The following is a 26,926-nucleotide window of genomic DNA, read 5'->3' as shown; positions in this document are numbered from 1 at the left end:
TTACCTTGAGGTATTCAGACATATTTAGTATTTTCAACAAAAGGCCACATCTCACAGTTAATTTGCTTTAGTAATTGTACATACACACTTAAGAGTTAGACTAAGGGACATGAAATAGGTACTGTATTAATTTAACTATTTTATTATAAACTTCAAAAAAACAACACGTTCTCAGGGAAAGCAGCACATAATGTCCAGTTAAAAGTTATGTTTGGATGTAGTCTGTAGCATACATTTTAAAAATATAAAAAGACATTGAGCCAGAATAAAGATAATAAAATATATATATATTTTTAATTCATAAGTCAAAAACCACATGCAATTCCAACCAACAGCTGTACTGGCAATTTTTCCTCAGATTTTAAACAATCAACCTTATAACATGGCTTCAGTAATACAATATATGGACTGCATTAACAAAAAAAAAATCACTTCATTTTGATTACATAGAAATGACCACACAACCTTGGGTGACAAGTCGAGAAGCCTAAAACAGCTCCTAACATGTAAACGCTGCATAGCTTTCCATAAACCTTCTATAGGTAAAGATGAAAATAAACACTTCTGTGGTTTCATTAGCTGCAGATCACACCTATAAATATTAGCCTTGACAAATGCTCACAGCACACATTTAAATGCAGACAGGTTATACTATGTCACACATCACATGTAAGTTAGAGCTCTTCTTTGTTCTCAAATATAGTGTTCCCTAAGCTTTCCCTCACTCACTAAATGGGAAACGCAACAGCAGAGTGTCTATTTGCTCCGGGTTAGTGAGGATACAGCGGGTCAGAGCGCAGACAGCCACAGATTTCAGTACAAATATTGACTCTAAATGTTGATATATGTTTGGCATGCTAACCTGGCATGCTGATATTGAGTGATATAGTACTGGAGAATGAACTAAAATAGTTCAAGATGTTTTAGTATGAATGCCTCAGTACATATCGAGTGTCAAATGTCATTGAATCAACTGTAGTTCACTCTTGACTTAGATCCACTGGTGCAATTTCTGGATGATGCCTTTAAGGTAAAATTGCTGTAAATGAAAACCCTCTTTTCTATGACAATGTGATAGAAAAAAAAAACACAGCAGAGCAGCTCTCTTACTCTGTAACCCAATATAGATTCAAGCCCTTGCATTCTTAAGCATGACAGCTGTTCCCAGATCAGGGTGAACTGAGCATGTCTGCAATGTCAGCATAAAACAGAATTTATCTGTCCAGAGATAATCGCAGACAATCGAAGAAAGCGTCTTTTTCAAACGACATCTTAACCAAACCATGCAAATATCCTATAGTGTGGATATGTATTGACAGGAACCAGAAGTCATTATCTGATAATCTTTACAAAGATTACAGAGATTACCTTGCTGTGTCAAGACAAATAAATCAAGTGCAATTCGACAGGTTGAGGCTCATATAACCGCACTGAATTAAGCCTTTACACTCCCTTAAACCAATCCTCTCTCAGCATTGGTCTAGATAAGAAAGCATGTGTGTGTGTCAGAGGAGAAGATGATTTTAGTAGATTAACAATTGCATCACACACTCCATCAGACCACACTGATCTTTCATATATTAATACAAAAATAATCTTAACATCAAAACAAAACAAAAAATATTTTGTTTCCTTTTATTTACACAGTGACAGTATATTGTAGATTGAAGAGGTTAGATATTGTAGTGTTTTAGTTATGCTTGCAAAATAGGATTCTGTAGGGTTATGACACTGGCTTGAGAACGGACCGAAGCGATCTGCCGTCGCGCGTCAGCTCTCGGGTCGTGCACATGCAGGGCAGAGGAACCGCCTCCACTTGGTGGAGGACTTCATTGTATGGGCAATGTTTCAGGTGGTCAGCCATGCTAGTGATGTCCGCAAACTCCCACCTGTTAACCGGGCTAAAGGCTGTGCTGAACCGCCAAACCTGCAGGAAAACAAAACAGTTCCTTACATAACCACTTTATGGTAAAACTTGCTACCTGCTCAGACTGTTTCTTCCACTGAGTTTGGAAAAGGAGTACAGTCAGAAATAAATATGTGCAAACTAACATAATTAGCATGTGGCCACTGTTCACAGTGTTCAGACATACTGTACCTTGTCTTTTATCTGCCAGGATCGTCTTCCATCCAAATATTGCTTCTTTTCCCACTGAACCACCACCATGCCACGGCTCTGTAGCAGACTGGCACAAACATCCCTCATCGTACGGGACACCATTGACAGCTGACACAGGCCAAAGCCATCCAGAAATCGGGCTACATGTTGAAGTACTTCAAACGGCAATCCACTAAGGTGATCGCACTTAGGTACTATTACAGGTTTTGAGATGGGTTTCACCCCAAATGACCTGAGGTGGCGGTCATGAACAACCTTCGACCCTTGAGTGGATGGGGAGAGTCTTCGTTGAGAGTACGTGCAGCCGTAATACGCTAACGGGCAACGGTGCTCCATCCAGCCATTGAGTCCAGAGTGGATATCTCCATGAACATTTCGGAAATGCGAGAGGAACTCTTCTCGGCGGAAGAGCTGTCCGCACTCGAAGGTGAACATGGAGCCCTCTCGGGGAGCCCAGCTTGGGCGAGGCACAAGCTGCTCCAGCGTCAGATCGAGCCGAAGAGTGCAAAACGGACTTGGCTGTGAAAGGCGAGGAGCGGCTCGATCGCAAGCGGAAGCGGACGCGACCTCTCCCACCATCGTGCTTGTTGCCAAGATGGCAGCAGGGAAACTAAACGTCTGGGTGCCGAAGTCAACACGTGTTCCTCCAAACGCATAGACCGTGTCGGATATCCTCCGAGCTCGAGGCGACTCCTCCAGGCAGAACAGAAGAGCTGCTGCCGTAAAGTCAATTTCGCCGAGTCCCATGGGGTCGTCCACTGGCTCCTGATCTAAATCTGATGTGTCCACAGCTTTGTCCTCCATTTTGCAACGTGGATTTCTATGGGGAAACACTTCGGTAAACGACCCTTTCCGTCCGTTAAGTGCAAGTGGCATAAAATTGCGCAGCAACTGAAGGTTTTGGAGTTTCCTCTCAAAAGCCCTATCTTCAAAATCTAATGCCATCACAGGTAGCGCGTTGTCTCTCTGGACGGTCAAAGTCTGAGCATGTATAGGCTGCTGCAGCAATGGGGCTTGTGATCCAGAGGCCTCCTGGATCAAGAAAGCGTGTTGGTCATGTCTGATCTCTGGTCTATGAGGAACTAAAGGACCGACAAACTCCCGAGAACCTCGGGACTCTGGATTTTGATGGTGTTCTGTGGTCAAGTCCATTAAGTCATCTACAATACTATGAGAGCCATTACAGAAACCTTGCCTATCTATGTCCCCTAACATGACTGGGCAACACTCACCTGCTACCTCATGAGCTACACCATCTAAAGTGGCTTCTCCACCATCAAATCCCCCAACAGCCCCAGGCTCAACATCAACCTCCGATGTAACGTCCTTCATATCAACATCTGAAGACTCCAACGTTTCTGACTGCTTACCAATCTCGTTAATTGTCTCATTGCCTTTGACAACATCTCCTAATGCACCGAGGGCAGAGGCCAAGCTCCTGCCAAGGTTCATGAGTTTTTGGTGCTGTTGAGGCTGTAGATCCTCCTTTAGGCCATTGACTCCGCTGGCTATTTTATCACAGCCGAACCCGGCATCTTCTCTCATCCCCACCTTCTCGTGCCGTTCCCCATTGCGCTCTGGAAGTGCAGCTGACGCATTAGTAGTTGTACAGTCTGTTTCAGAAGAATTGAGGTGGATCAGGACGTTAAGAGCTGCGGCCAGGCTTTTGGTTGTCTCAACCGTGGATTGGTAGAGCTCCCCGTAATGTTCTTCTTTTAGACCATTAATCCCATTGGAAATCTTGTCTTTTGAACAGCCAGCCGTAGCCTCCATCTCAATGGACTCCGCCTGCACGCATGGACCCTGAGCAACCGAGACTAGACCAGGCTTTTCACTTCGTCCTGCTGCCTGAGTCTTTTTCTCTGGTCCACTAGTGGGAGCCAGAGAGACAAGTTTAAGTGATGCTAACATGGTGCGCTGGTCCTGAAGGGCGAGCGCCATGTCAAGCTGCTCCACCTCATCTGCTTCTTGACTCAGTCGCTCATATGAACGATAATCCTCGTAGTTCACTGGCCACCTGTTCCACTCCATAGTGCAGCACACCACACCTGCAGGACACACCTCAAGGTGCTCTGCCATCTGGCCACGGGCCAGGGTAAAAGGGCATCCAATGCTGTGGTTAAGACATGGCACCCTTTCAAGCGGGCACAGCAGCTTGTGTTCAATAGCCTTGCAGCTGTGGAAGATGGCACCGCATACAAGAGGGCAGGTGATGAGGTCACAGGAGGTGCCGGGATCAGGTTTGACCATGCATCGTCTGCTTATGCAGGACATGCAGTGAACATGGGGCTCCTCCATTGTTTAAAATGACAGCAGCAAGATGCAAAAGAGCAGTCTCAACCACTGCAAAACAATAAGAGAAAAACTGAGATTAGATTCGTCAACATGCAGGCTGTATAATAAGTGAATTTTGTAGTAATTGAAAAAGCAGATCACATCAACTTCTAAATAATATTTTAAATCTTAACTAACTCTTTATAGGAACATTCTTGCGGCAAACAGAGAGCACTTTTCCAGAGATCTGCGAAACTACACATTTTTAAAATTGACTAGTAGGTGCGTAGTTTGAACAGCTGGTAGACTAGTCTGCCATTAACATAATGTCCTGTAGACACAAACAGGAATGGAGACAGCACAGGAATCCACGTTTTAAAAACTTTTCTAGACGTAGGCCATTTACTACTACTTCTTTTTTTTTTTTTTTTTTACTTGACAATATCTTAAAAGTCTTTCATCTGCATGTTGGTCAATGACATGATGTAAATATGTTTGCGTCCCAAGTGTATCAAATGAAACAATTTATTATTTTAAAATAATTTTATAAATTCATGACACGTATCAATTTATTCTATAAATCTTATTTAGTCTGAAATCAAACACCCAAAAGGTGGGGCAACCGTCCACACAAATGAACAGACTAAGAAAAGTATTTCTAAATAAAATACTATGGCATCATTTTATGTTTGAAACCTTTTATACACAAATTGTATAAATATCAGTAGCTTTAAAGCTTTTAAGACCATTAAAAAAAGTTTCGTCAGGGACTTTGTATGTTCTCAGATGTCAGGGTGGCACAACTGCAAACATGGGTCTTTTATTATGAAGTGAAATAACAGTCAGCATGATAATGATGATAATGATAATGCTCCAGAGGAGATCAACCGATCCTTAGTACACTAAGGGTAAGGGTAGCTTGGTACACTTTCCATGTCAGGTGGTACAACCAATGTCAAAATAGGAAAATTATATTTATTATAAATTTCTTTATTGTATATATAAATGGTAAGTATGAACATGCTAGCATAGGAAAAAAGCTAATTCAGGCATCCAAGTAGAAGCTTGTTCAATGTAAAACTATGTGCAAAAGTCACGTTGGTGCAACCAGGAAGTCAGGTGGTTCAACTGCACTGAATGTGCCTATATGAAATAAAAAAATCATTATTTAAGCTAAATAAAAAATAAAAAAGCTAAGATTGTCTATTATTATACCATTTTTAGCCTAATTGTTGTAAAATATTAGTTTGTTTGTTTCTAAGATGTTTTACAAATAAATGTTTTTATAATAATTTGATATGCCACTACCGTTTCAAGAAAGACAAATGTCTTTAAATAGGTATTATGTACTCGCATCAACAAACAAACAAAAAAATTGTTAGGTATGATGTGCTTGTTCATGTGCTTTTGCAAACACTTGTGCTGCTTTTGGGGTGGGATATGGGTAAGGTTGCAATACATTTAATGTTTTAAACATTTTTATGAATGCATTTTTTTAATATTTTAATTTAAAATTCTTAACTGACTAAATCTGATTATTCTTTTTGTATCAATATAAAACATGACTTTGTTATTCAATCACAAATGATTACAGTGTTTCTAACCAATCTATTCTATCTATCTATCTATCTATCTATCTATCTATCTATCTATCTATCTATCTATCTATCTATCTATCTATCTATCTATCGTAGCCTTTTCCAGTTTCTTCATTCTGAATGTGATGTTATGTGTGACAGTTTTTGCTCAATTTACTACTTTACAATACACACTGTTGACTAAAACTATTCTATTATTATTTAATTTTAATAGTCTATGTAATTTGAAATAATAATTTTTAAAAAATCTGTATTCAGCATATTTCGGCGTTATTATTGTCATTATAAATGTTGTCAGTTCATCACACACAGCCACCATATTCATCAGGTGGTGAAACCATGCAAATTCATGATTTAGCTAAACCAACAAATAATGGTTGAAAGTGAACAAATGGCTGAAAACTAGATTGTGAATAGTTATTGTATTGAATGCATTACTGGTATGTGGTATACTTGTATGATACTGGTAATTATTCTGTCTTTAAAAGTAAAAACCGTCTGCTAAAGATAAAAAAATACCTGGCAACTAGGATACAATAATTCTAAATTAATATTAATCAAATACACGACCACAAAACAATAACGTGTTATGCACTGTAGAGACTCTAAGGGTTAGGCCTACTTTGCTAAAATTTCACAAATAAATAAAATTAGAAATATATTTATTTAAAGACTAGGCTATATATATATATTTATTTTTAATAAATAAAAAATAATAAATATAATATATATTTTTAAAGTCTTTTTGAAGCTTTATTTGTCATTGACCCATGTGCAAATAGACCAACAATTAAATAATTTAGGGGTTCAACATTATTTGTCTTCAAATTTATAATAGGGCATCCAATGCTCTGGATGCGGTTAGATTATTGTTTATTTTATTTATTAAAGGAGTGCTTACTTTAAATGTAGTCAGGGACACTTTGACTGTCATTTAAAAATTAATAAGTTGCCCAGATTAATCTGAATTGATCCTGCGACACCTTATGAAAGCTCGGAAACTAAAGTTTAAAATATCCACAATACCTGACTAACCCTAACTCTATAATGAGACCCACAGCTGTGGTTGTCATTTCTCTCACTGATGTTACTGAACTTCGCAGTGCACCCTGAAACAAGTATTATTCAATAATGAAAACCTCTCTTGAGCTCCTGGCAGACTCGCTGCCTCCAGCTTTATTGCTGTCTTGATTTTATTCAACAGTCTTCCTAGTTAACATAAACAAAACTGGCCCACTGTCCTACAAGTATTTTTACCAATGACACCACATTAAACCGTGAACCAAAAATATACAGATAATATTTAAAGCTTCATTAAACTTACTCAAAGTTTCTCGACACGCAGTAGTTTTAATGTTAACAAAACAATAAGTTGGTAAACAGATATTTGACAGAAATTAAAACCTTCAGCAACCACACAAACTTAATGACACTTCATACAGAACAGAATGAAGTTAAGAAGTGTCCTCGTGATTGCAGTCGTGGTATTTTGATCTTTATTTAGTTGATGTTTAACTTTGTTTCACTTTTTTTCATTATTTTCTAAAGAGGTTAGCTTATTAGCTAGCTCAACTTTCTGCCTACAGTCAACATAAACAAACTACTCACCTTCCCACAGACTATGTCAACTAACTCCCCGCGTTTCTCACTCACGCCCCTCGCGTGCTTTATCACTTGTCCGGTTTTGCGGTGAAACGGGACACTTTAGCACACTGCTGTATGATATTGTACACAATCATCACCGTTTGTCCTGTCCAAAAATACTCAATCCGGCTGGGACGCGCGTCGATGACATCATCACGCAAAATAAAATGGGCGTCATGACGTTAGGTATATTTTGGCCTGATTACTGGAAATGTTTGCATTGGGTATTTCTGTGATTTTTGTTCATTATTTTCCCCATGTTCTTCTTGTCATTGTGTACATGCCTACTATACGAATTTTGGGGGTTGATGGATCATTTTAGATCGAAAAATTATATTGTTATTATTAGGTTGAATGATTTTTGCCATTTGCAAGCGAGATAGATTACAATAGTTAATTTTGTTTTATTGTGTCTCTTTAAGTAAGTTACATTTAACTAATATATACAATTAAGTGTTAAAATGTTGCCATATTTTCCCCCACACTGACTTTTTATAACTTCCCTGAAATAATAGATTTATAAAACCAGAGATAGGCTACTTTACAAATGAATTCAGTAGCCTACTTATGTGTACAAATGTTATTTATGTATAAATGCATTTATTTAATGATCAGATTATGATATACCGAATGTTTAACAATGAACATACTTGGACATAAAAAAAAAATGCTAGTAGTCAAAGTGAAAAATGTAAGAATCAAATTAAAGAATCATGAATTATTTAAAAGTATATATATATTTAAATGACAATGGCAAGTCATTAGGTGTGTTATAACACACCTAATGACTTGTCATTGTCATTGAAATATCTATTTTTTTGGTATAACTTATACTTGATTACGGCCCAGTGCAGACCGATCAGTGTATGACATTGTGAGAGAGATTAGAGAGGCTCTGTTTGCTTTCGATTCGCTCTCACTGAAGTCACCAATTGGTGTCGTTTCCTATTTTCTTAAATTATAGCCAACCAATCAAGGCTGCTTGTGGTACAACAGGTGCGGATAAACTTTGAAATTTAGCCAAAATATCAATGAAATTCAAGTGAACTTACTGAACAACAAGGAACAAGTGAGACTGAACCACAATGCCATTATATTTGCCATGAGTGCAGGAAGGAGTTTGACTATTCACAAGTAAATTAGATAAAGATAAAATGGGGCTATCCATTCATGTAGCCGGTGTTATTTTCACAGTCTGAATGCCAGCCTTTCATGTAAACACACATGTGTTCAGAGATGCCCAGGCAGGAATAGCCTATGACTTTTGCCCCAATTTACATCATCTTAAGGAGTAGATTTTTCCCAAAGTCTGAGACTGCATGTTGGACAGTCAGCGCTGACAGATTTAGCTGAAAATCGTGTATGATGGGCACAGATTTTTTTGTCGAGGTAAGAACGACTTGATGGTCGTGTGTGTGGTGCCCAGTCCTTCTTCTTTTTCTTTTTTCTTCTTATGGCGGTTGGCAAACAAGCGATAGGAGCATTCCCACCCCCTACTGGGCTGGAGTGTGGATCATTGATGGAAGGGCAAGAAAAAAAAGAGAGCGAAAAAAAGAAGAAAATCTATTACCTTCTAAATCCTATTAAACTGAACTTTCTTAAAGCTGCAGTCCGTCGTTTTTCCTCTTTGTCGCCATCTCTGTTAGAAATCTGCAATTGCAGTTATTCGCGGAATTATTAACTGGGCGTGGGTAGTAAATCGGCATGAAACAGCGCGGATGAACACAATGTATTGAGGCTGCTGCGTCGCTGTGGATACTGTAACGTTACTGTCATCATCAGCAATCTCAGAGTATACTTTTTGAAAGTGTCAACATTAGAATTTTCATCGGAAAATGTCATCTGAACAAGTAAGTAACATTCACGTTTGTTCTGACCAAATTCGGGGGGTGGGGGGAAGCATTGCAGTAGGCTATATCATGCTGATTAAATCTAACGATTGCTTATATCACGTCAAAACGTGAAAAATATATTTTTTCTGTAGCCACTCTGAAGTCCGAAGTCTTTGTGTTTTACAACTGGTGAATCTCCAGTTGTCCCTGGTGATTGTCGCTTTAAACTTTCGGGATCCGCCATACCAAGTGCTAAGCTAAATCTCCACCTCCATCATCCACACCATAGACAGTAGATCCACACACGCTAGCCGGGGACTCCTTCTCTATGTGTACAGAAGTGACGTAATGACGCAAAGACATGCTCGAAATTCCCGCGGAAATCCACCAGTACCACTGGAATTAAAATCATTATTACAAGCTTACCGTTTTGAATCGAGGTAAGGCAAGCAGATCGTTTTGAACACTGGCTGGTTACGTTTTTTTTTTTCACAAATGTCTTTTTTGATATTTTTAAACCCAAAAAAGTGCCGGACTGCAGCTTTAAGTATATCATTAATGCATTGTACACTCCCTAGCCAAATAAATGAATAAATTAGGCAAATGCTCAAGAGTCTATGATTGGATCATTATTGCAGTGATTATTATGTTTCTAGCATTTTATATGTTTGGCAACTGTTCTTCTAACCCTAATAGATGGAGTGTGTCGCTTATCATGTAGGAAGACACATCATGGCCATATTCCAGGATGACGATGTAAAGATTCATCAGGCTCAAACTGTGTAAGAATGGTTGGGAGGAGCATCATGAAGAATCATTGTCAGACATGAATTTAAACCTCTGAGTCCAGACCTTAAGTCCATTGAACGTCTGTGGTATGTGCTGGAGGAGACTTTACAGAGTGCTGGACTCTTGGATTACAAGATCTTAACCAAAAATGTATGCACCTCTTGATGGAAATAAATGTTGTGATGTTATTATTATTATTTTTTTTGCATTTATCAAAACATTTCTGAATGTGAACTGCAAATATCGTATCACACACACTTGTTCTAAAGGTGTGTATACTGTCGCTGTAATCTTACACTAAGACATTCTCTCTTTTTTTTTGAGAAACATATAACCTGTGTTATTATCGACAATGATAAGCGACATTTTTAAGTCCAATTTTACACCTTATTAATCGCACTCCGCGTACTTTTACGTACTTCTACACAACATTCCTCCTTCTCTTCCACAGCCCTCCGTCATCCACAATCAGAGACTTTTCAACTCCTGCTCCAACCTGGGAAAAACATCACTAATCATTTTATTTTACTACCTTGAGGAGTACCGTTTTCGATATACTGTAGTATTTTCTGGAATACGATGATCCCATCCTGACTTGAAACTATGAATCCAGTTAACCATTTTCCTTCCAATACCCATCTTATCCATTTCATTAAAAAATAACCATTCTTTCCATAATGCTGCACAGATCAGATATTAGGGCAATAGGCCTGTAACTGGTCCTTTCCAGTTTTTGCAACTGTTTCCAAGTAGTCGGTATCCCTATTTCGCAGGTTTTATTAAAAAGTCTTACCAATATTTATAGAGAGTATTTTGTGATGCACAGTTTTCGGCAAGTGTATGAGTCGGCAAGTGTATGATGCCTTTCTATCTGTTCAGATTGTATGACTTGTAGTGTATTCTAGCCTTAAACCAACTCATTGAAAATGGCTTAAATTTAAAGAAAAGTATATCTAGCAAACACTGTGACAAAAATAACCCAATTTAGCTGTGGCAACACTATGCCATTCCTCCAGCTGTCTTTGCTGGGAAAAAACGGCGACACATTTTTTTTGCCATGACCAACTCATTGAGAACAAATGAAAGTGAGATAGTAGGCTAGATAATGATGATAACATCTTAATATTTTTCCCACACAGATAATTAAAACATCTGATTTAAATATAGCTGCAATCAGCAATTAACTGGTTCAAGCGCTTTCAGGTCTTTAAGCACATGCCTAAAAAGATATTGTGTTTTATTTAGCAAGCATGTAGATCATAGATGGAAAAGACCATTTACAGCCAATACAGGCAATTTTCCATATGGAAATAAATAGTTCTTAAAGCTTTTTAACAGTTATGGAGCCACCAATCTCCATAAAAGTTTGCATGCTTGTTTAGAATCATATGTCACATGTGCTAATATCATTCGAGTTTTCATTAAGGATTTATAGGCTTTTTCTAAATGACCCTGATATAGCTTTCCAAAGAGTAAAGTTGAAATTTTGAAAATAATTATTGACCTAGAGAGTCCCGAGAATTGCGCTGCATTGGTTTTATTGAGGTTAAGGGAAAAAAACACAGGACTAGTTTGCAAAAGTGAGGCAATCAATTTGGTTCTTGAGGCACATTTGTTCAGTATGAGGAGATCTAACAGATGATATGAATATTGTGTGTATGTGTGAAACACCATGTGATTCAGAGGCGCTCGTTAGTGCCACCTAGAGGCCGATTTCTTTCAAAATTCGTACAGACCTCTAGGGCCATACGTCGAACATGCCCACAGAGTTTCTTTCTGATAGGCCTCCGTTAATCTAGTCTAATAGGTGCTCAAACTTCATTTGCCGATGGCAGCCGTGTTTTTTTGAGGTGTGCCAAAGTCTTCAAAGACAATCATGGCACTTTGGACAAAGGCACAAAATCCAAAATACTCTAAAATTTCACCAGGGCGATGATCGAATCAAGGCATGAATGGGGTGATATCTTGATTTCAGATTGTTAAAGCTACACTGTGCAGGAATTACTCCCATCTAGCGGTGAATTTGTATATGACTACCAACTGAATTTTAATTTCTAGCCCCTCCCATTCCGAGGGCGTTTTAACTCCTACGGTGGCCGTATTATTTCAAATCTGCCGGCAGTCGCGTCTCGTGAGTAATCTCCCCCTCACATTGAGGCGCAACATGGCTTCCGCCATTCGAGCAGCTCACCCGTATGTATTATAAATGGCAGATTCTACACTTACGAGAATACTTGATTAGTTGGTAGAAGTAATTATACATTAATGAGCACATATAATTTTGAAAGAACAAAAGTGGTTTTTGCTAAGAATCAACATAAAAAATTACACAGTGTAGCTTTAAAGAAAAATCATGCAACATGATTTTAATAGAAGAAAAGCATGTTGCTTTATAACGGGGGATTAAAAGAAAAGATGAAGTACATCGCTTGGCTAAGATGTTTGAAGTTTTCATTCACAGGCTTTAATTCTTTCATATGGCTTTTTGTAAAAAAGTACTTATGCAGATTGATAACAAAGCTATGTAAGTTGTATACACCAGATAGAAAATACAATGTATAGTTTAAAAATAATGCTTGATAAATTAACCATTTATTTGATCTAACATAAAGATTGAATCATTGTGTAATCTGGTTACAGAAAAGTACTTTTTAAGATAAATGCAAAACTTTCTTAAAAAACTATGAGTTACAACATGTTTCTACCGTCAATCAATGTATTCTCCAAATCTATTCTTAATTTTAAGTGACCTTGTCTTTGCTTTTCAATCAACAGAAATGGTTATATATTAGATATTACATCACAGAAATGTTGTAATTTGTTAATTAGAAAAGGATTAGTTAATGAGACATAATCAGTCAAGGATTTTAAATTATATTTGTTTAGATTTTCTGATAGGACAAATAGGCTGATTTTGTTTTCTTTTTCATAGTTATCATGGAACATAAGAAAGAGAAGATGCTAGTTTCTAGCTTCTGTTGGTTTTGTATCTACATTCCTGTACAGTCCAGCCGGCAGGACGTCAGTTTACTCGGTGGTGACACACAAAGGCTGGGAATAAGCGCTCTGGATGCTGTCGTGTTTGGCAGACACGATGACACAGTAACGTGTTGCAGGTTTTAGGTCAGTGACTGTAGCGATCTCAGTCTTGTACACGGCCAGGACCTCCTCCGCAGGCAGAGCCGGGGTGTCCTCTGTTAGGATCAGGGTGTAGGAATCCGCCCCTGTCACATGAGACCACTCGACCTGCAGTGACTGTCCTGTCACATGAGCGGCCGTCACCTCAGGGATGGACAGCTGGTCTGTAGAGGCAACAACATTTGATTAAATATGTGACTTCAGTTGGCCATATAATGCTAAGAACTTGTCCAGGGAACATTTCACCGCAACAATATCCGTATCTCAATATATATATTCATGAGTGTACTGTACTTGTTGTACTGCCTTTATGGTGATTTTTTTTAAACATTGTATGACAGTATTCTATAAAGAGGATCTAATGTGAAAAACACAAACATCCAGGCATTACTATTCTGTCCCAAATGTGTGTTTCCTCTACTATGTTCATTCTATTCTTCATCATCTACATATATCCACTCGGTGACATTACACGCAGGCATTGCTATGCTGATGATATTTAAATCAATCTTACCACCAGCTCCGATAGGCCATCTCTGCCTGACTCACTCACTGCATGTATCAGGGACATCAAGCATTGGATGTCCCTGAAATTCCTCAAATTAAATGATAAACAAACCGAGATATTAGAGATTGGCTCTACTACCTCTGTCAAAAAGATGGACCAGTCCTTTGATATTGATGGAATTCACGTTAAGCCTTCGTCATCGATTCGTAACCTTGGTGTCTTATTCGATCAAACTCTATCTTTTGGCTCTCATATTTCTTCTCTTGTTAAGAACTCTTTTGGCTCTCATATTTCTTCTCTTGTTAAGAACTCTTTTGGCTCTCATATTTCTTCTCTTGTTAAGAACTCTTTTTTCCATCTTCGTAATATTGCTCGTCTACGATCTTCTCTCACTTTAGCTGATGCTGAAACCTTAATTCATGCATTAATCACATCACGCCTGGACTATTGCAATGCCTTATTTCTTGGTCTTCCCAAAAAAACGTATTGCAAGATTACAGTGAGTTCAAAACTCTGCAGCAAGAGTTCTCACCTCCACTAGGCGTTCTGCTCACATTACTCCTCTGCTTCACGACCTTCACTGGCTACCTGTGGCATCCCGTATCCACTTTAAGGTATTGCTTCTAACCTTGCTCCCCAATATTTGTCTGACCTACTCTACCCTTACCACCCTGCCCGGTCCCTTAGATCATCTGAACTTGGTTTATTGTCCATTCCTCGTTTCCAGTTGTCTACTGTAGGTGGAAGGTCATTTAGTATTAATGCCCCTCAATTATGGAATTTGTTACCTCTTACACTGTAATACCTCATCTGTGGCTACAGTTAAAAACATATCTATATAACATGCATTTTGGATAATGTTACTATATGTATCCTATGTGACTGTAATGCATGTGTGGGTGTCTAAATGTATCGTAATGTACAATGTAAAGCGACCTTGAGCTATGGAAAGGCGCTATATAAATAACACTTCTTCTTCTTCTCTGACAGATAGCTAACAGAAGTAAGAAAGGGTCAGACGCAGGAGTAAAGTTAAAGGTTTTAACTATTTCCTCTTCTTTTGTAAAAAAGAAAAGAAAAAAAAAGAAAAGCAAAGGCTCTCCAAGGCTCACTAAGAGAACAGTTCACAGTTATCAATGTTCAGTTTGTTGTTACACCAAACTACCACAAGATGGTACTAAAAAATAACAAATGAATGTTTGCCATGACCATTACAGTTATGAGAATTTTCAGAGAAAATGTGCTTAATTATTTTTTGCCCTGAATATGTTTTTGTGATAGTCACCCACCTTAAACTTTATGAAAATCAATTCTCACCCTCAACTAATGTTTAAAGTATTGTATGTATATATTTGGTTACACTTTATTTTAAGGTGTCCTTGTTCCTGTGTAATTGTACGGTGTAATTACACATTTATACTTTTAAGTACAGAGTAATATTAATTAATAACATGTACAACATGTAGGAATAGAGTTTCGTTTAGGGTAAGTTTCATGGAATTATGCATTATTTAATGTAATTACTATAGAATATGTAAAATGTTCTACAAATTAGCCTACATGTAACATGGACACTAAAATAAAGTGTTATCATACAGTATGGATACACAGAGCAATATATACAAATTATTATATAAAATATACAGTATCTGTATATTTTATATAATAATTTGTATATATTGCTCTGTGTATCCAAATGACTCTTAATTATTAAGCTGTGAATGTGTCTGTAGTTCATCTCACCAGGAGTCAGTTCTGCATTCATCCTCGCATATTTCAGATTCCTCTTCCGACGGTTTAAGTTTTGGCCTGTAAAAGATTTGTGTTAATACAACATCATTTCATTTTGCACATGCAAGATAAAGATGTACCTGTCAAATATGCACTTATTTAAAGTAATATGTATTGTTTAAATAACAGCTAAGGTCAGCTTCCACAGAAAATAGTTTACATTTTTCTCTGTTCATTAAAAATAATGATATCATGGTCTGTCTGGAAACTCAATTCTGATCGGCTGAAAGGGTTCATTAGCCCAGGGGCCTACACTGGGGAGGGGCCTGATGGCTGCAGAAAAATTATATTTGTAAAATATTTGTAATAATTTGTATAAATAAGAGTTTGCAGCAGTGACAGCAGCATTCTAGAAACAGACTGTCACACCCGTACATTTTCAGGACTCACAATCGATTGATTTGATCTACTGCTGTTGAATAATTCACATTTTAATTTATGGTGTTTAATATAATATGGTGGAGCAATAGCCTTCCCGTAAACGCATTTCAACCAGGAATTCTTTGATGGCATTTTCTTTTCATATTAACTCCGTACGATGCCTATAATTATGTAGTGTTTATACGACCAGCGCTGCTTTGTTTATGTAACCTACTCCTGCTGTTCCACAAGCGCCACCTACTGGCAAAGAGTGAATTTGCATATTCACCTATACAGTATATGGCCCATTTTTTTATGAAGCATACACACCGTGTTGAATTAACAGGTGTACCGACAAAATAGATTCTGACATAATTGGCAGAAAGCTAAACAAAAAAAAATGTATCTGGGGGAGGGGGGCTGTACTGTAATGCTGTAGCCCAGGGGCCTCAGGTTAACTTAAGGCGCCCCTGGAAATAAGTAAGGAATAATTGACGACAGGCAGTTCAATTATTAGAAAAAAAATTAATACCCGAAGAGGTCACTTCATGGCCTTTACACCTCAGGTGTGCATTATTTTCTAATAATTCATCGGACCGGAGTCAATTCATCTGCTTATACTACGGTTACCACACCTCAAATCATGGTCACCGAAAATAACGGTCATTACCTCTCCAGTTAAATATTGCACTCAAACATCATTAACAGGTTTAACCGGTCAATGCTGGCAAATGACCATGGTATAAGCGGGATAATCCACAGCTAGCCGTGCATTAAACGAGGGCTTGGTTATGAACCACATGTCTGTATTTCTTCTTACCAGTAGTAACTCTAGAGGAAAGACTCTCTCCGGCACTGTTCCAGGCGGTCACAGAAACATTAGAGGCCAGCAGGCCCGAGACCTGGCAGCTGAGGTCTGAGGTGAGACAGACCGGCACCTGGCCGTCCGGGCGCAGTTGGTAAACCTTGTATCCTGTGGTGAGAACTGACGACCTCCAGGCCACTGTGGCGGAGGAATTATCACCCGTGAAGGTGACGTTCATCGGCGGACAGGGCACTGAAGGAGAAAACAGAGTAATAGACAAGTAAGAAAATATTCTATACAAGTAGAGTTATCTTGAACTGCTGCATTTTCTCAGACAGAGAAGATCTGTTTTAATATCAGTTTATATCAACTATTTATTATACACTGTCTTTAGTATCTTGGCTTGACAATTATTGATGGACAGATTATTCATCTGCCTTAGACTTTTTAGATGCATTTAAACTTTTTTAACAAAGGTAAAGAAACAAATCTGAATTGTCGTGTGGTACCTGTGACACCAGTAACAGTCTGAGACGGTCTGCTGATCCCAGCTGAGTTCTTTGCAAGGACCGTCACATTGTACGAGGTGCTACAGGGCACGGGTAATTCAAAGTAGTTGCGGTTTGTCCAATAGGATGACACGTCCATATTGGACTGAGGGTTGTCTTGGATTTGGCCGGTCACCGTCACCAGGTACGTGACGTTAGGACAGTCTACAAAACTCCAGGAGACCCTGACGAGAGTGGCGTCGTCCATCAGATGGGTTCTCACCCGCACGGTGGCAGGAGGACATGGGACTACGGGAGAGTTCAACAGAGGGTTCATTAATAAGTCTTGTTATTGTTAGCTAAAAATAAACCTGAAATATAAATACTAGATGACAAACTAAACTGAGAAATTTTGTAAGTTTAACTTGAAGTTCTAAAATGACCAAAACTGGAATAAAAATAAAGCTAAATCGAAATATGAAAAGAAAACGTAGCACTTTATTTCACAGTCCTGTTTCGCATGAACATACTATGTACTTATTGTAGTAATGAAACATAACTGGGTAATAAAGGTTTTAACCCTAAACCTCAACTTAGCCCATGTAGTTACTTTACGTTACTCTTGTGGGTAAGTACAGGTGAAACTCGAAAAATGTCGTGCAAAAGTTCATTTATTTCAGTAATTCAACTTAAAAGGTGAAACTAATATATTATATAGACTCATTACATGCAAAGTGAGATATTTCAAGCCTTTATTTGTTATAATTTTGAAGATTATGGCTTACAGCTTATGAAAACCTTCTCACAATATTCAAATTTTAATTTGGGTTTTTTATAAGCTGTAAGCCATAATCATCAACATTATAACACATAAAGGCTTGAAATATCTCACTTTGCATGTAATGAGTCTATATACCATATTAGTTTCAACTTTTAAGTTGAATTACTTAAATAACTTTTTTAAACTTCAGCACAAAAAATTCGAGTTTCACTTGTACACTGTAAGTACATTGAAAGTGCACTTATTACTAAAATAATTACACCAATTATTGTTAGATTGAAATATGATCATCCAGAAAAAAAACATCCAGGTGATGTGCTTGACTGAAAATACCAGCACAAGAACACAAGGAAATGTCATTTTCAGTATAATTTATTATAGAAATATCATACTAAAACTATACAAATATTCTTGAGATAAACATTCTCAGATATATCTGGCCGTATACAGTACCTGCTCCCCTCTGCATTGGCGCAGTGACGGAGCTGTTACAGGTCCCATCCGAAGCATGCGCTGTGAAGTTGTACAATGTCCCACACGTCAGTCCTTGGAAGCTGCATGAAGTGCCCGTGGTGTCGCAGGGAAGTGTGTTCCCATCCATGGTTTGGGCCCATGTAAAGTACTTCAGTGAACCTTGGCTCTCCAGCCAGGAGAGTGTGGCAGTCCTGGTGTCACACTGCACTGCTACACTCATGTTCTGTGGCTCACAGGGCACTGTTTAGACCGGAAGGAATACAGTATGTCACAGATTTCACGACAAAACATAATGCTGTTAATTTAAAGCCAATGTGTGGTCTCACCAGTATGGAAGGTGACCTGCTGACTGGCCAAACTGGTGCAGTTTCCAGCCGAAGCGGTAATGCTAACGTTGTAAATCTGTCCGCAGTGCAAGTGGAGCAGTGTGCAGTTGTTCGTGGTGCTTCTGCAGGTTCGCACATCTCCGTCTCCACCGTTGGCCGTGAGCGAGTACGACTCGGCCACCGGAGAGGGTGACCACGACGCCACCATGCCGTTTGAGTCACACACCGGATTCGTTGTTACATTTTGAGGAACACAAGGTGCTGTAAGATAATTAAATGGGTGGGTGTGAATTATGCAGATTTGATGTAGCTCTAAAAATCTCAATCACATGTGCAATGTGTCTTAAAGGAGTAGTTCACTTTAAAATTAAAATTACCCCATGATTTACTCAAGCCATTCTAGGTGTATATGACTTTCTTCTTTCAGACGAATACAATCTGAGTTATATTAAAAATATCCTGGCTCTTCCGAGGTTTATAATGGCAGTGGATTGCAACCATCAGTTTAAAGCTCAAAAAAGTGCATCCATTCATTATAAAAGTGCTACAAAAGTTATAATGCGAAGCGATGCATTTGTTTAAGAAAAATATCCATATTTAAAACTTTATAAAGTAAAATAACTAGCTTCCGGCCAAACGAACATACGGATTCGACTTAAGTGTTAAGCGCCACTAATGCGAGTAATGCGACGCACTGCTGATATTTACTCTACGCCATGACGCACTACGCTACTTCCGACGTCACAAGTTGCGCAAGTTAAGACGCAAGTAGACTGCGTATGTTCCTTTGGCCGGAAGAACTTTACTTTGTAACGTGTTAAATGTGGATATTTTTCTTAAACAAACTCATCGCTTTGCTTCAGAAGGCCTTTTTTATAACCCTCCGGAGCCGCGTGTAGTTCGTAGCTTCAAACTGATGGTCACAATCCACTGCCATTATAAAGCTCGGAAGCGCTAGGGTGTTTATTAATATAACTCAGATTGTATTCGTCTGAAAGAAGAAAGTCATATACACCTAGAAAGGCTTGAGGGTGAGTAAATAGTGGGGTAATTTTCATTTTAAAGTGAACTACTCCTTTAATGCCTGTGTACTCCTCGTACCTGTGTTCATCTTAAGAGGGGGACTCCGCAAGCTGCTGCATTTGTCGGAGGACGCAGAGATTATAATGGTGTACTGCATTCCACACTTCGCTCCGGTGAGGTCACAGGACGTGCTTGTGCTGTTGCTCATCAAAATGCTTTGGTCATGACCTTCAGCTGTGGCCACATAGAAGGAGGATCCTTCATTCAGCTGCCAGCCAACGGTTATATGGCTGCTGTAGCAGTCCGTGTGTGCAGTGATGGAGGTGAGAGCACATGGAGCTGCGGACAGAAGAGACAGAGATCAGAAACTGACAGACCGCCAGGAAGACAGACAGACAACACAGACTCGGACAGTTGGTGGATGCAGCTTGAAAGCTCCAGGAGTATCTGAATTTTTAACCATATGGTGCTCTTCGGTCATTTTAGACCCAAAAACTTTAAGTTTTTTTTTTTAACTTCATTGGAATGGTACAAAACTTCGTAGAGGTTTTTTGCACTTGCTATGTGAACACACACACACAAAATGGAGATTATTCGAAAAGGTTAAATGGTCCTGTAAAAAAATTGTCACACTTGTGCATCTCGCGGTCAGAAATGTCTGCATTGGAAATTAATGGGAGACGAAAACTTTTGGTACTGCAGCCAAACAAAGTCTTACTGAAAGCTAATTTCTTTTAGATATCAAGATCAATTTAAGGATTTTTTTCTTTTTCTTTTTTTCTTCAAGCTGGAGGGATGAGATTACTCACTTAATTACTTAAAATATTTAAAATAAGCTTTTTGGATAACTGTGGTATGAATGAATCACATGATTTTAGTTGTTTTCTATAAATATGTGTTATAGGGTATTGACTATTAGCTTCACTACAGTGCATGTATTTGTAACATTGTGGACATATTTATTATGTCTGTCTGTAATGTGTATATATAAATTTTTTTCCTACAAAACGTTTTGCTCTTGTTAGGCTTATGATGATGATAATTATTATGTATATATTTGATGATGATAATTATGTATATACTGTGTTGATTTATTTGAGGATGTGAACTATATTCTCTTAACTGGGTATTTATGGGGAAAAAAAATTATAATTAGCGGCCATTTTTGACCAACACACGAAGAGCGCCAGATGGAAGACTAGGGTGTTTGAGGGTGTTTGCACCTGTCTGAATCTGGAAGGTGTTGCCGGGTCCGCTTCGGCAGAATGAATTCAGGGCAGTGATGTGGAAGGTGTAGGTGGCTCCACACTGCAGGTCGGGAACATTGCAGTGCAGATCTGTAGCTGAGCAGCTGGAATTAGCTCCGCCCCTTTCCACTGCCAGGACAGAGTAAGACTCCGCCCCCATTGCTTGTAACCACGTCACCCAGGCCGAGTTCGTAATGCAGTCCAGGTTTCCTGCCTCTCCTTGCGGGACACAAGGAGCTAAAAACATGCAAATACAATCTGTTAGCTTGCTAGGATCAATAGGCATTTCCACAAAGACATCCTTTGCAGTAAAAATGAACAGCAGTTTTCTGTATTGTCTGTGACAGTACAGTACATATGCTCAAAGACTATAGAATTGCACAAGACGCGTCATTCGTATTGTTTTGAATGGGGAAAAGTGCGATGCTCAATATGGCGGAATAAGTCCCGCCTTCTAGAAACAGTCAGATGAGTGACAGTTGTTGTCAGATTTCATTGGTGATTTCAAATATTAAATTTAATCGTAAGCTTGGCGAACAGTTTTGGAGAATTTGATGTTTCCCTTATTCAAAGAGACAGGAGCTGCACTTGCTGCCCGAGAGGCGTTTCAAAGATGGCCGCCGAGTGAAATTACTTGTCTTAAAGGAACTTGGATATGGTACAGTACATACAGAGCCCCTAAAGGGACATGGTCGTGGAATAAAAATATGCTTTTGCGTTCTCTCACAAAAGTTTTGCGTTCCCCCGAGAAACTTTGCATTCGCTCCTAAACCTTTTAAGTTATTTGCAAACACAAACAAAGTGGGTCACAAAACTTTTGAGAGAGAACGCAAAAGCATTGACATATATTCTTTCCTCCCATCTCATTTTTTTTTTCACGACCATGTCCCTTTAGGGGATCTGTATGTACTGTATAGGTTACAAGGATGAGAGCTTTTTTGAAGCCCAAAGTGGGCAGAGACGGCCGTCGCCATCTTGGCAGCGCGTCACTCCCGGATAACCGAAACCGAAAATGGGCAAAGAGACGGATTAACTGAGGTGACGTGATGCTAACAGACAGCAAACAAACGGCTAGTAGTCACATCAGCGGCATTCCACCTGTCACTCAAGTGGCCACTCCCTTAACTATGGAGAACATGACTCTATTTTGGAGTCTGTCTCTAGAGGCCAGTCGATGAATTACAGTTTAAGTCACTTCCGTGTGGTTTCAAGAGAGAGACCAGAAGGTTGCCACTTGCTTTAAACACGTTAGTACTATGTCATCCAACTGCAGTTAATTCAGAAGATAATTTTTATATTACTTGCCCCGCCCGACTCACAGATTACCCGCGGATATTACCGTGCCCCGCGCATCACTAATATCTGCATGCTATATCGGTGGTTTAACGGTAATTTTATGCTGTTGTGAAACATTACCTGAGGAAACATTGACAGCAGAGCTGGGCTGGCTCTCACAGCCACCCCTGACAGACGTCACAGTGATAGAATATGACTGTCCACATGGCAAGCCAGCGATTGAACAGCTGGTGCTAGTGGAGTCACATGACAGGAGAGCTCCTCCACTGGTCGCTGCTCTCACATGGAAAGATTCTGCATCTGGATTGACTGCCCATGTGACAGTCATGAAGCCAGCAGAGCAGTTCACCCGCACATCAACGTCCTGAGGTGGACAAGGCGCTAAAAAAGAAAGGCACTTTTCATACATCTGTTCTTGGTGGTGGCTGCCAGGATGTATTGCTCAAAGTGCTCTAAGTGGATGTTACTGTGTTGTTGTGGGGTTGCTAAAGTGTAGTGAAATGGCTGCTTTGTAAGTGCCAAAGGGTTTCCAACCCTTCTCATGGAGAGTGACCTTATTGAAGAATTCAGTTCCAACCCTGCTCCAACACACCTGCCTGTAATTTCCAAATAACCCAGAACACATTTATTTGCTGGTTCAGGTGTGTTTGATTCGGGTTGGTGCTAAACTCTGCATGATTGTAGCTCTCCAGCAGCAGGGCTCAAATTACCTTCAATATATAGTGTGTATTTTAACAGTCTGAGTGTGCTACTCACCAGTATGCACTTGTGTGAACAAACTCCCTTCGCTGTTGCATGCATGGTTCATAGACAGCACAGACACATTATATGTGCGTCCGCAGAGCAGATGCTCCAGGTTGCAGTGAGTCGTGCCGCTGCTGCTGCAGGTGGCCGTATGGGTGCCATCTACACTGAAGCCCACAGCCTTGTAGATCAGCGCCCCGCCGGCACTTTGCCACGTAACAGCCGCAGAGTTAGACAGGCAAACGAGAGATGCTTGCACGTTGATAGGTGTACATGGAACTGGGGAAGAGGAGGAAGATGAGGCATTAATGCGTAGTTAAGTCCATTTGGGGTTGTCAACAAAGACAGACATCTGACATCAGCCGATTACGTCAGTAAAGCCAGGCTTTGTCCGAAATCGCCCTCATACCCTTAAATAGGACACTATTTGAGGGAACAGCCATTTGTAGTGGTGTCCAAAACCATAGTGGACTTTATCGGGTGCACGCATTCAATCCCATAATGTACCACAATAACGAGTGTACAACTGATGTACACTCAATGGCTAGAGAATACCCATAATGCACTGTGAGGGTCGCGTGCCAGACGAATTCCCACGTCTGATCAGAAGGCGGCACTGCAGCTGAATCATCCATCCATCCATTTTACAAACCGCTGGTCCAATGTGGGTACAGCATAATATCATACAGGTATAAATTCCTTTTTAATTGATTATTAAATTGTTTAATTAAGGTTTATACATAGTTTCCATGACATAGTTCATGATACATTTTTTCATTACTACTGGAGCTGCCAGTTTGCTAAGTTTCAAATGATTATTATTAAACACCAAGCTTAAACTATGCAAAACCAGCAGCTCTTCCGGCACTATGTGTCCGAATTCGTTTTCATTTACTCCAAGTGGACTATAGTTTTGGAGTAATGCAGGGAATAGTAAATGAGGGTATAGGGGGCGATTTTGAACACAGCCCTACTGTCTATAGATCTAAAAGTGGCACAGTGCTTCCATTGAATAACATTTTATCCATTTGTGTGATTGCATGTTGATGAAAGAGGATTATGGGGAAATTCCTAACCTGACTGTAATATTGAAAGGGCATTTTTGCTGTCACAGTGGCTGTCCTGGGCAGTGATTGTGAGGTTGTATGCTTGGCCACAATGCAGGTTGTCTAATTTGCAGCTGGAGGTGGGACTGCTGCAATGTGTTTGGTGCCCATCTGGACTAGATGCAAGGACCAGGTAGGAGGCAACGTGCTCTCCTTGTTCCCATGACACAACACCTGTGTGGCTGCCACACTCCAGTTCAGTGATGATTCCCATTGGTGTACATGGAACTGTTCAATTGCAAACAAGACGATCATAAATATAATGATAGGAATGGACAAGAAACATTTATTTCAAGGTAATATCTGTAAATTGTGTGTGTACAGTCATCCTACCTGTGTCCAGCCCTACGCTATGACTCTGTGCGCTGGTACACGTGTGGTCGGAGGCAGTCACGCTGATGCTGTATGTGAGTCCACACAGTAGATTAGTGAACTGACACGTGGTGCTGGTGCTGTTGCATGATGACGCAAAGCCTCCGCTGTCCTGAGCGACAGCAGAGTAAGAGAAAGCTCCTTGGCTAGGCTGCCAAGACACATCAACCACACCAGATGCACAGCTTAGGTTTGCCTGAATCTGGTTGGGAATACATGGCACTGGGGGAAAAATGGGAATTGATAGTTGGGTCATTGTACAATTGCGGTGGAAGATGCTGTCACTTTTATGAGGAAAACTTTCAACTGCATTGTATTGTGCTTTATTAGAGGTCACCTACCTGAATGCAGTGTTGTGATCGCACTCTTTGACACATTACAGTGGTGGCCAATGGCAAGCACGCTGATGTTGTAAATGGAACCGCATACAAGGTTAGGCACAACACAGGAAGTATTTGTGGTGTCGCATCCTGTCATCTGGCCATCTGTGCTGGTGGCATGAACCTCATATGATTCTGCCCCCATACCGAGATTCCACTGCACATGGGCAGAGTTTGAAGAGCAGAGCAAATTTGACTCCACCATCTGAGGTGGACAGGGTACTGTTCGTATGAGGGAGAGAGAACAGTCAGAAAGAGATAATTGAAAAGCAATGTCCCAAAACTACAGAAATCAGAAAAAAAAAATTTAATTAAATTTTGTGTCCCATGAAAGAGATAGTTCACCCAAAAATTAAAATAATTCCAGAATGTATTCACCCTAAAGCCATCCCAGGTGTATATGACTTTCTTATTTCAGTCAAACACAATCGGAGTTATATAGATAAAAAAAAATACCCTGGCTCTTCCAAGCTTTATAATGGGAGTGAACGGTCCCTTGTTTTTTGAAGCCCAAAAAAGCACATCCATACATCATAAAAGTAATCCATACGGCTCAAGGGGGTTAATAAGTGCCTTCTGAAGGAAAGTGTTTTTGTAAGAAAAATATCCATATTTATAACTTTATAAACTAAAGTCACTGTTTTTCAGCAACGGCCGTACGTGAGTCGAGTTCTGGCGGAAGAGTGACCTCTGACCCGACGCATGACATATTGATGAACACGAAAGCGCAGAGGATAGAGCAAAACAAAACACAGATCACGAATTATAGGTCTAAAACGAGAGCTTTTAAAGAGAAATGTCAGAGTATTTCGAAATAAGAGAAGAGAAGCTTGAGTTTGTTGCCTAGCCCTATTTGTTTGAACCGGCAGCTTGGAAGAGCCAGGCTATTTTTAATATAACTCCGATTGTGTTTGGTTGAAAGAAGAAAGTCATACAGTATGTACCTAGGATGTCTTGAGGGTCTGTTGGGTGAACTAACCCCTTAATTATACTAGTAGCCAATCATTTGAACATCCCTGAGAATGACTCTTGAAAAATTATTACTATATTGCTACATGTAGGTGCTGCATTTTAATTAATTTCCTCTTTCATACCCGATGCAACTGCCAGGGCTGTGCCAGGTTTGCTGTGGCAATGTCCATCATATGATACCATGGTGAGATTGTATGTTTGTCCACAAGCTAGTCCCCTCAGTTCACAGTTAGTGGAGTTGCTGGAGCAGGTGGAGATCAGCCCCCCAGGTGTCCTGGCATCAGCGGTGTAGGAAACAGACCCATCGGTGGGAGTCCACTGCAGCAGGATAGTGTCAGTGTAGCAGTCCAGGTGTGTAGAAGTAACTTTTGGGGCACAGGGAACTACAGGAAACAAAAATATAATGTTATACAAATATCAACTATATAAGAGACAAATAATAACAGAACCGATTTATTTAATCTAGAACAACAAAACCAAAACTAGATAACTGTACCTGATTGAAAGTGTTCAGTCTGACTGGGCAAACTGGAGCATTCATCTCCAACAGCAATCACCTGAATAGTGTAGTCATCTCCACAGATGAGATCACTAAGACTGCAATGTGTAACAGGCCCAGTGCTACTACAGGATATGAAATTGAATGTGCTGCTCCAGGCGTAAGCAGTGTAGTACAGCGCCCCCATGCTTGCGTTCCAGGACACATGTGCCTCAGCAGTGGCACAGTCCAGCACCGCAGACACTCCCGTAGGAACACAGGGCACTGCAAAAGAGAGAGAGAGTCAGCCTTATCCCCCAAAGCCAGGAGCATATGACAAATCCTTGTTTGTTGACAGCACTTTACTGAAAAAATGGAAAT

The 26,926-nt window shown here is 39.7% G+C and overlaps 2 protein-coding genes across 2 annotated transcripts in view; both read right to left on the bottom strand.

Moving 5' to 3' along the window:
* Positions 1-266: 266 nt before the first annotated feature.
* Positions 267-7,839, bottom strand: fbxo30b (F-box protein 30b). Its single transcript, XM_079588603.1, has 3 exons — positions 7,600-7,839; positions 2,099-4,462; positions 267-1,927 (listed from the first exon to the last, which is right to left on the bottom strand). The coding sequence occupies exons 2-3, from the start codon at positions 4,415-4,417 to the stop codon at positions 1,724-1,726; spliced, it is 2,523 nt and encodes an 840-aa protein (XP_079444729.1). The 5' UTR covers positions 4,418-4,462; positions 7,600-7,839; the 3' UTR covers positions 267-1,723.
* Positions 7,840-12,020: 4,181 nt separating this feature from the next.
* The window catches only part of fndc7b (fibronectin type III domain containing 7b), a gene marked incomplete at its 5' end in the record, with an annotated part of 36,177 nt that continues 21,271 nt past the window's right edge, over positions 12,021-26,926 (bottom strand). Inside the window, 15 exons of the mRNA XM_079588815.1 lie at positions 12,021-13,558; positions 15,646-15,711; positions 16,874-17,110; positions 17,368-17,655; positions 18,581-18,841; positions 18,928-19,188; positions 20,029-20,289; positions 21,174-21,434; positions 22,614-22,874; positions 23,250-23,516; positions 24,314-24,571; positions 24,677-24,937; positions 25,057-25,317; positions 26,190-26,450; positions 26,564-26,830. Coding sequence (XP_079444941.1) covers positions 13,284-13,558; positions 15,646-15,711; positions 16,874-17,110; positions 17,368-17,655; positions 18,581-18,841; positions 18,928-19,188; positions 20,029-20,289; positions 21,174-21,434; positions 22,614-22,874; positions 23,250-23,516; positions 24,314-24,571; positions 24,677-24,937; positions 25,057-25,317; positions 26,190-26,450; positions 26,564-26,830 — 3,746 coding nt within the window. The 3' untranslated portion in view covers positions 12,021-13,283. The remainder of the gene's footprint in view (positions 13,559-15,645; positions 15,712-16,873; positions 17,111-17,367; positions 17,656-18,580; positions 18,842-18,927; positions 19,189-20,028; positions 20,290-21,173; positions 21,435-22,613; positions 22,875-23,249; positions 23,517-24,313; positions 24,572-24,676; positions 24,938-25,056; positions 25,318-26,189; positions 26,451-26,563; positions 26,831-26,926) is intronic.

This window comes from Phoxinus phoxinus, assembly GCF_949152265.1.
Source record: "Phoxinus phoxinus genome assembly, chromosome: 18".
NCBI lineage: Eukaryota > Metazoa > Chordata > Actinopteri > Cypriniformes > Leuciscidae > Phoxinus > Phoxinus phoxinus.
This window is presented reverse-complemented; position numbering and strand designations above follow the sequence as displayed.

Excerpts from the sequence above, each read along its gene's own strand:
- fbxo30b (XM_079588603.1), bottom strand. The coding sequence starts at position 4,417 with ATGGAGGAGCCCCATGTTCACTGCATGTCCTGCATAAGCAGACGATGC. Across the intron at positions 1,928-2,098 it reads CCTGGCAGATAAAAGACAAG|GTTTGGCGGTTCAGCACAGC; the intron begins GTACAGTATGTC and ends GTTTTCCTGCAG.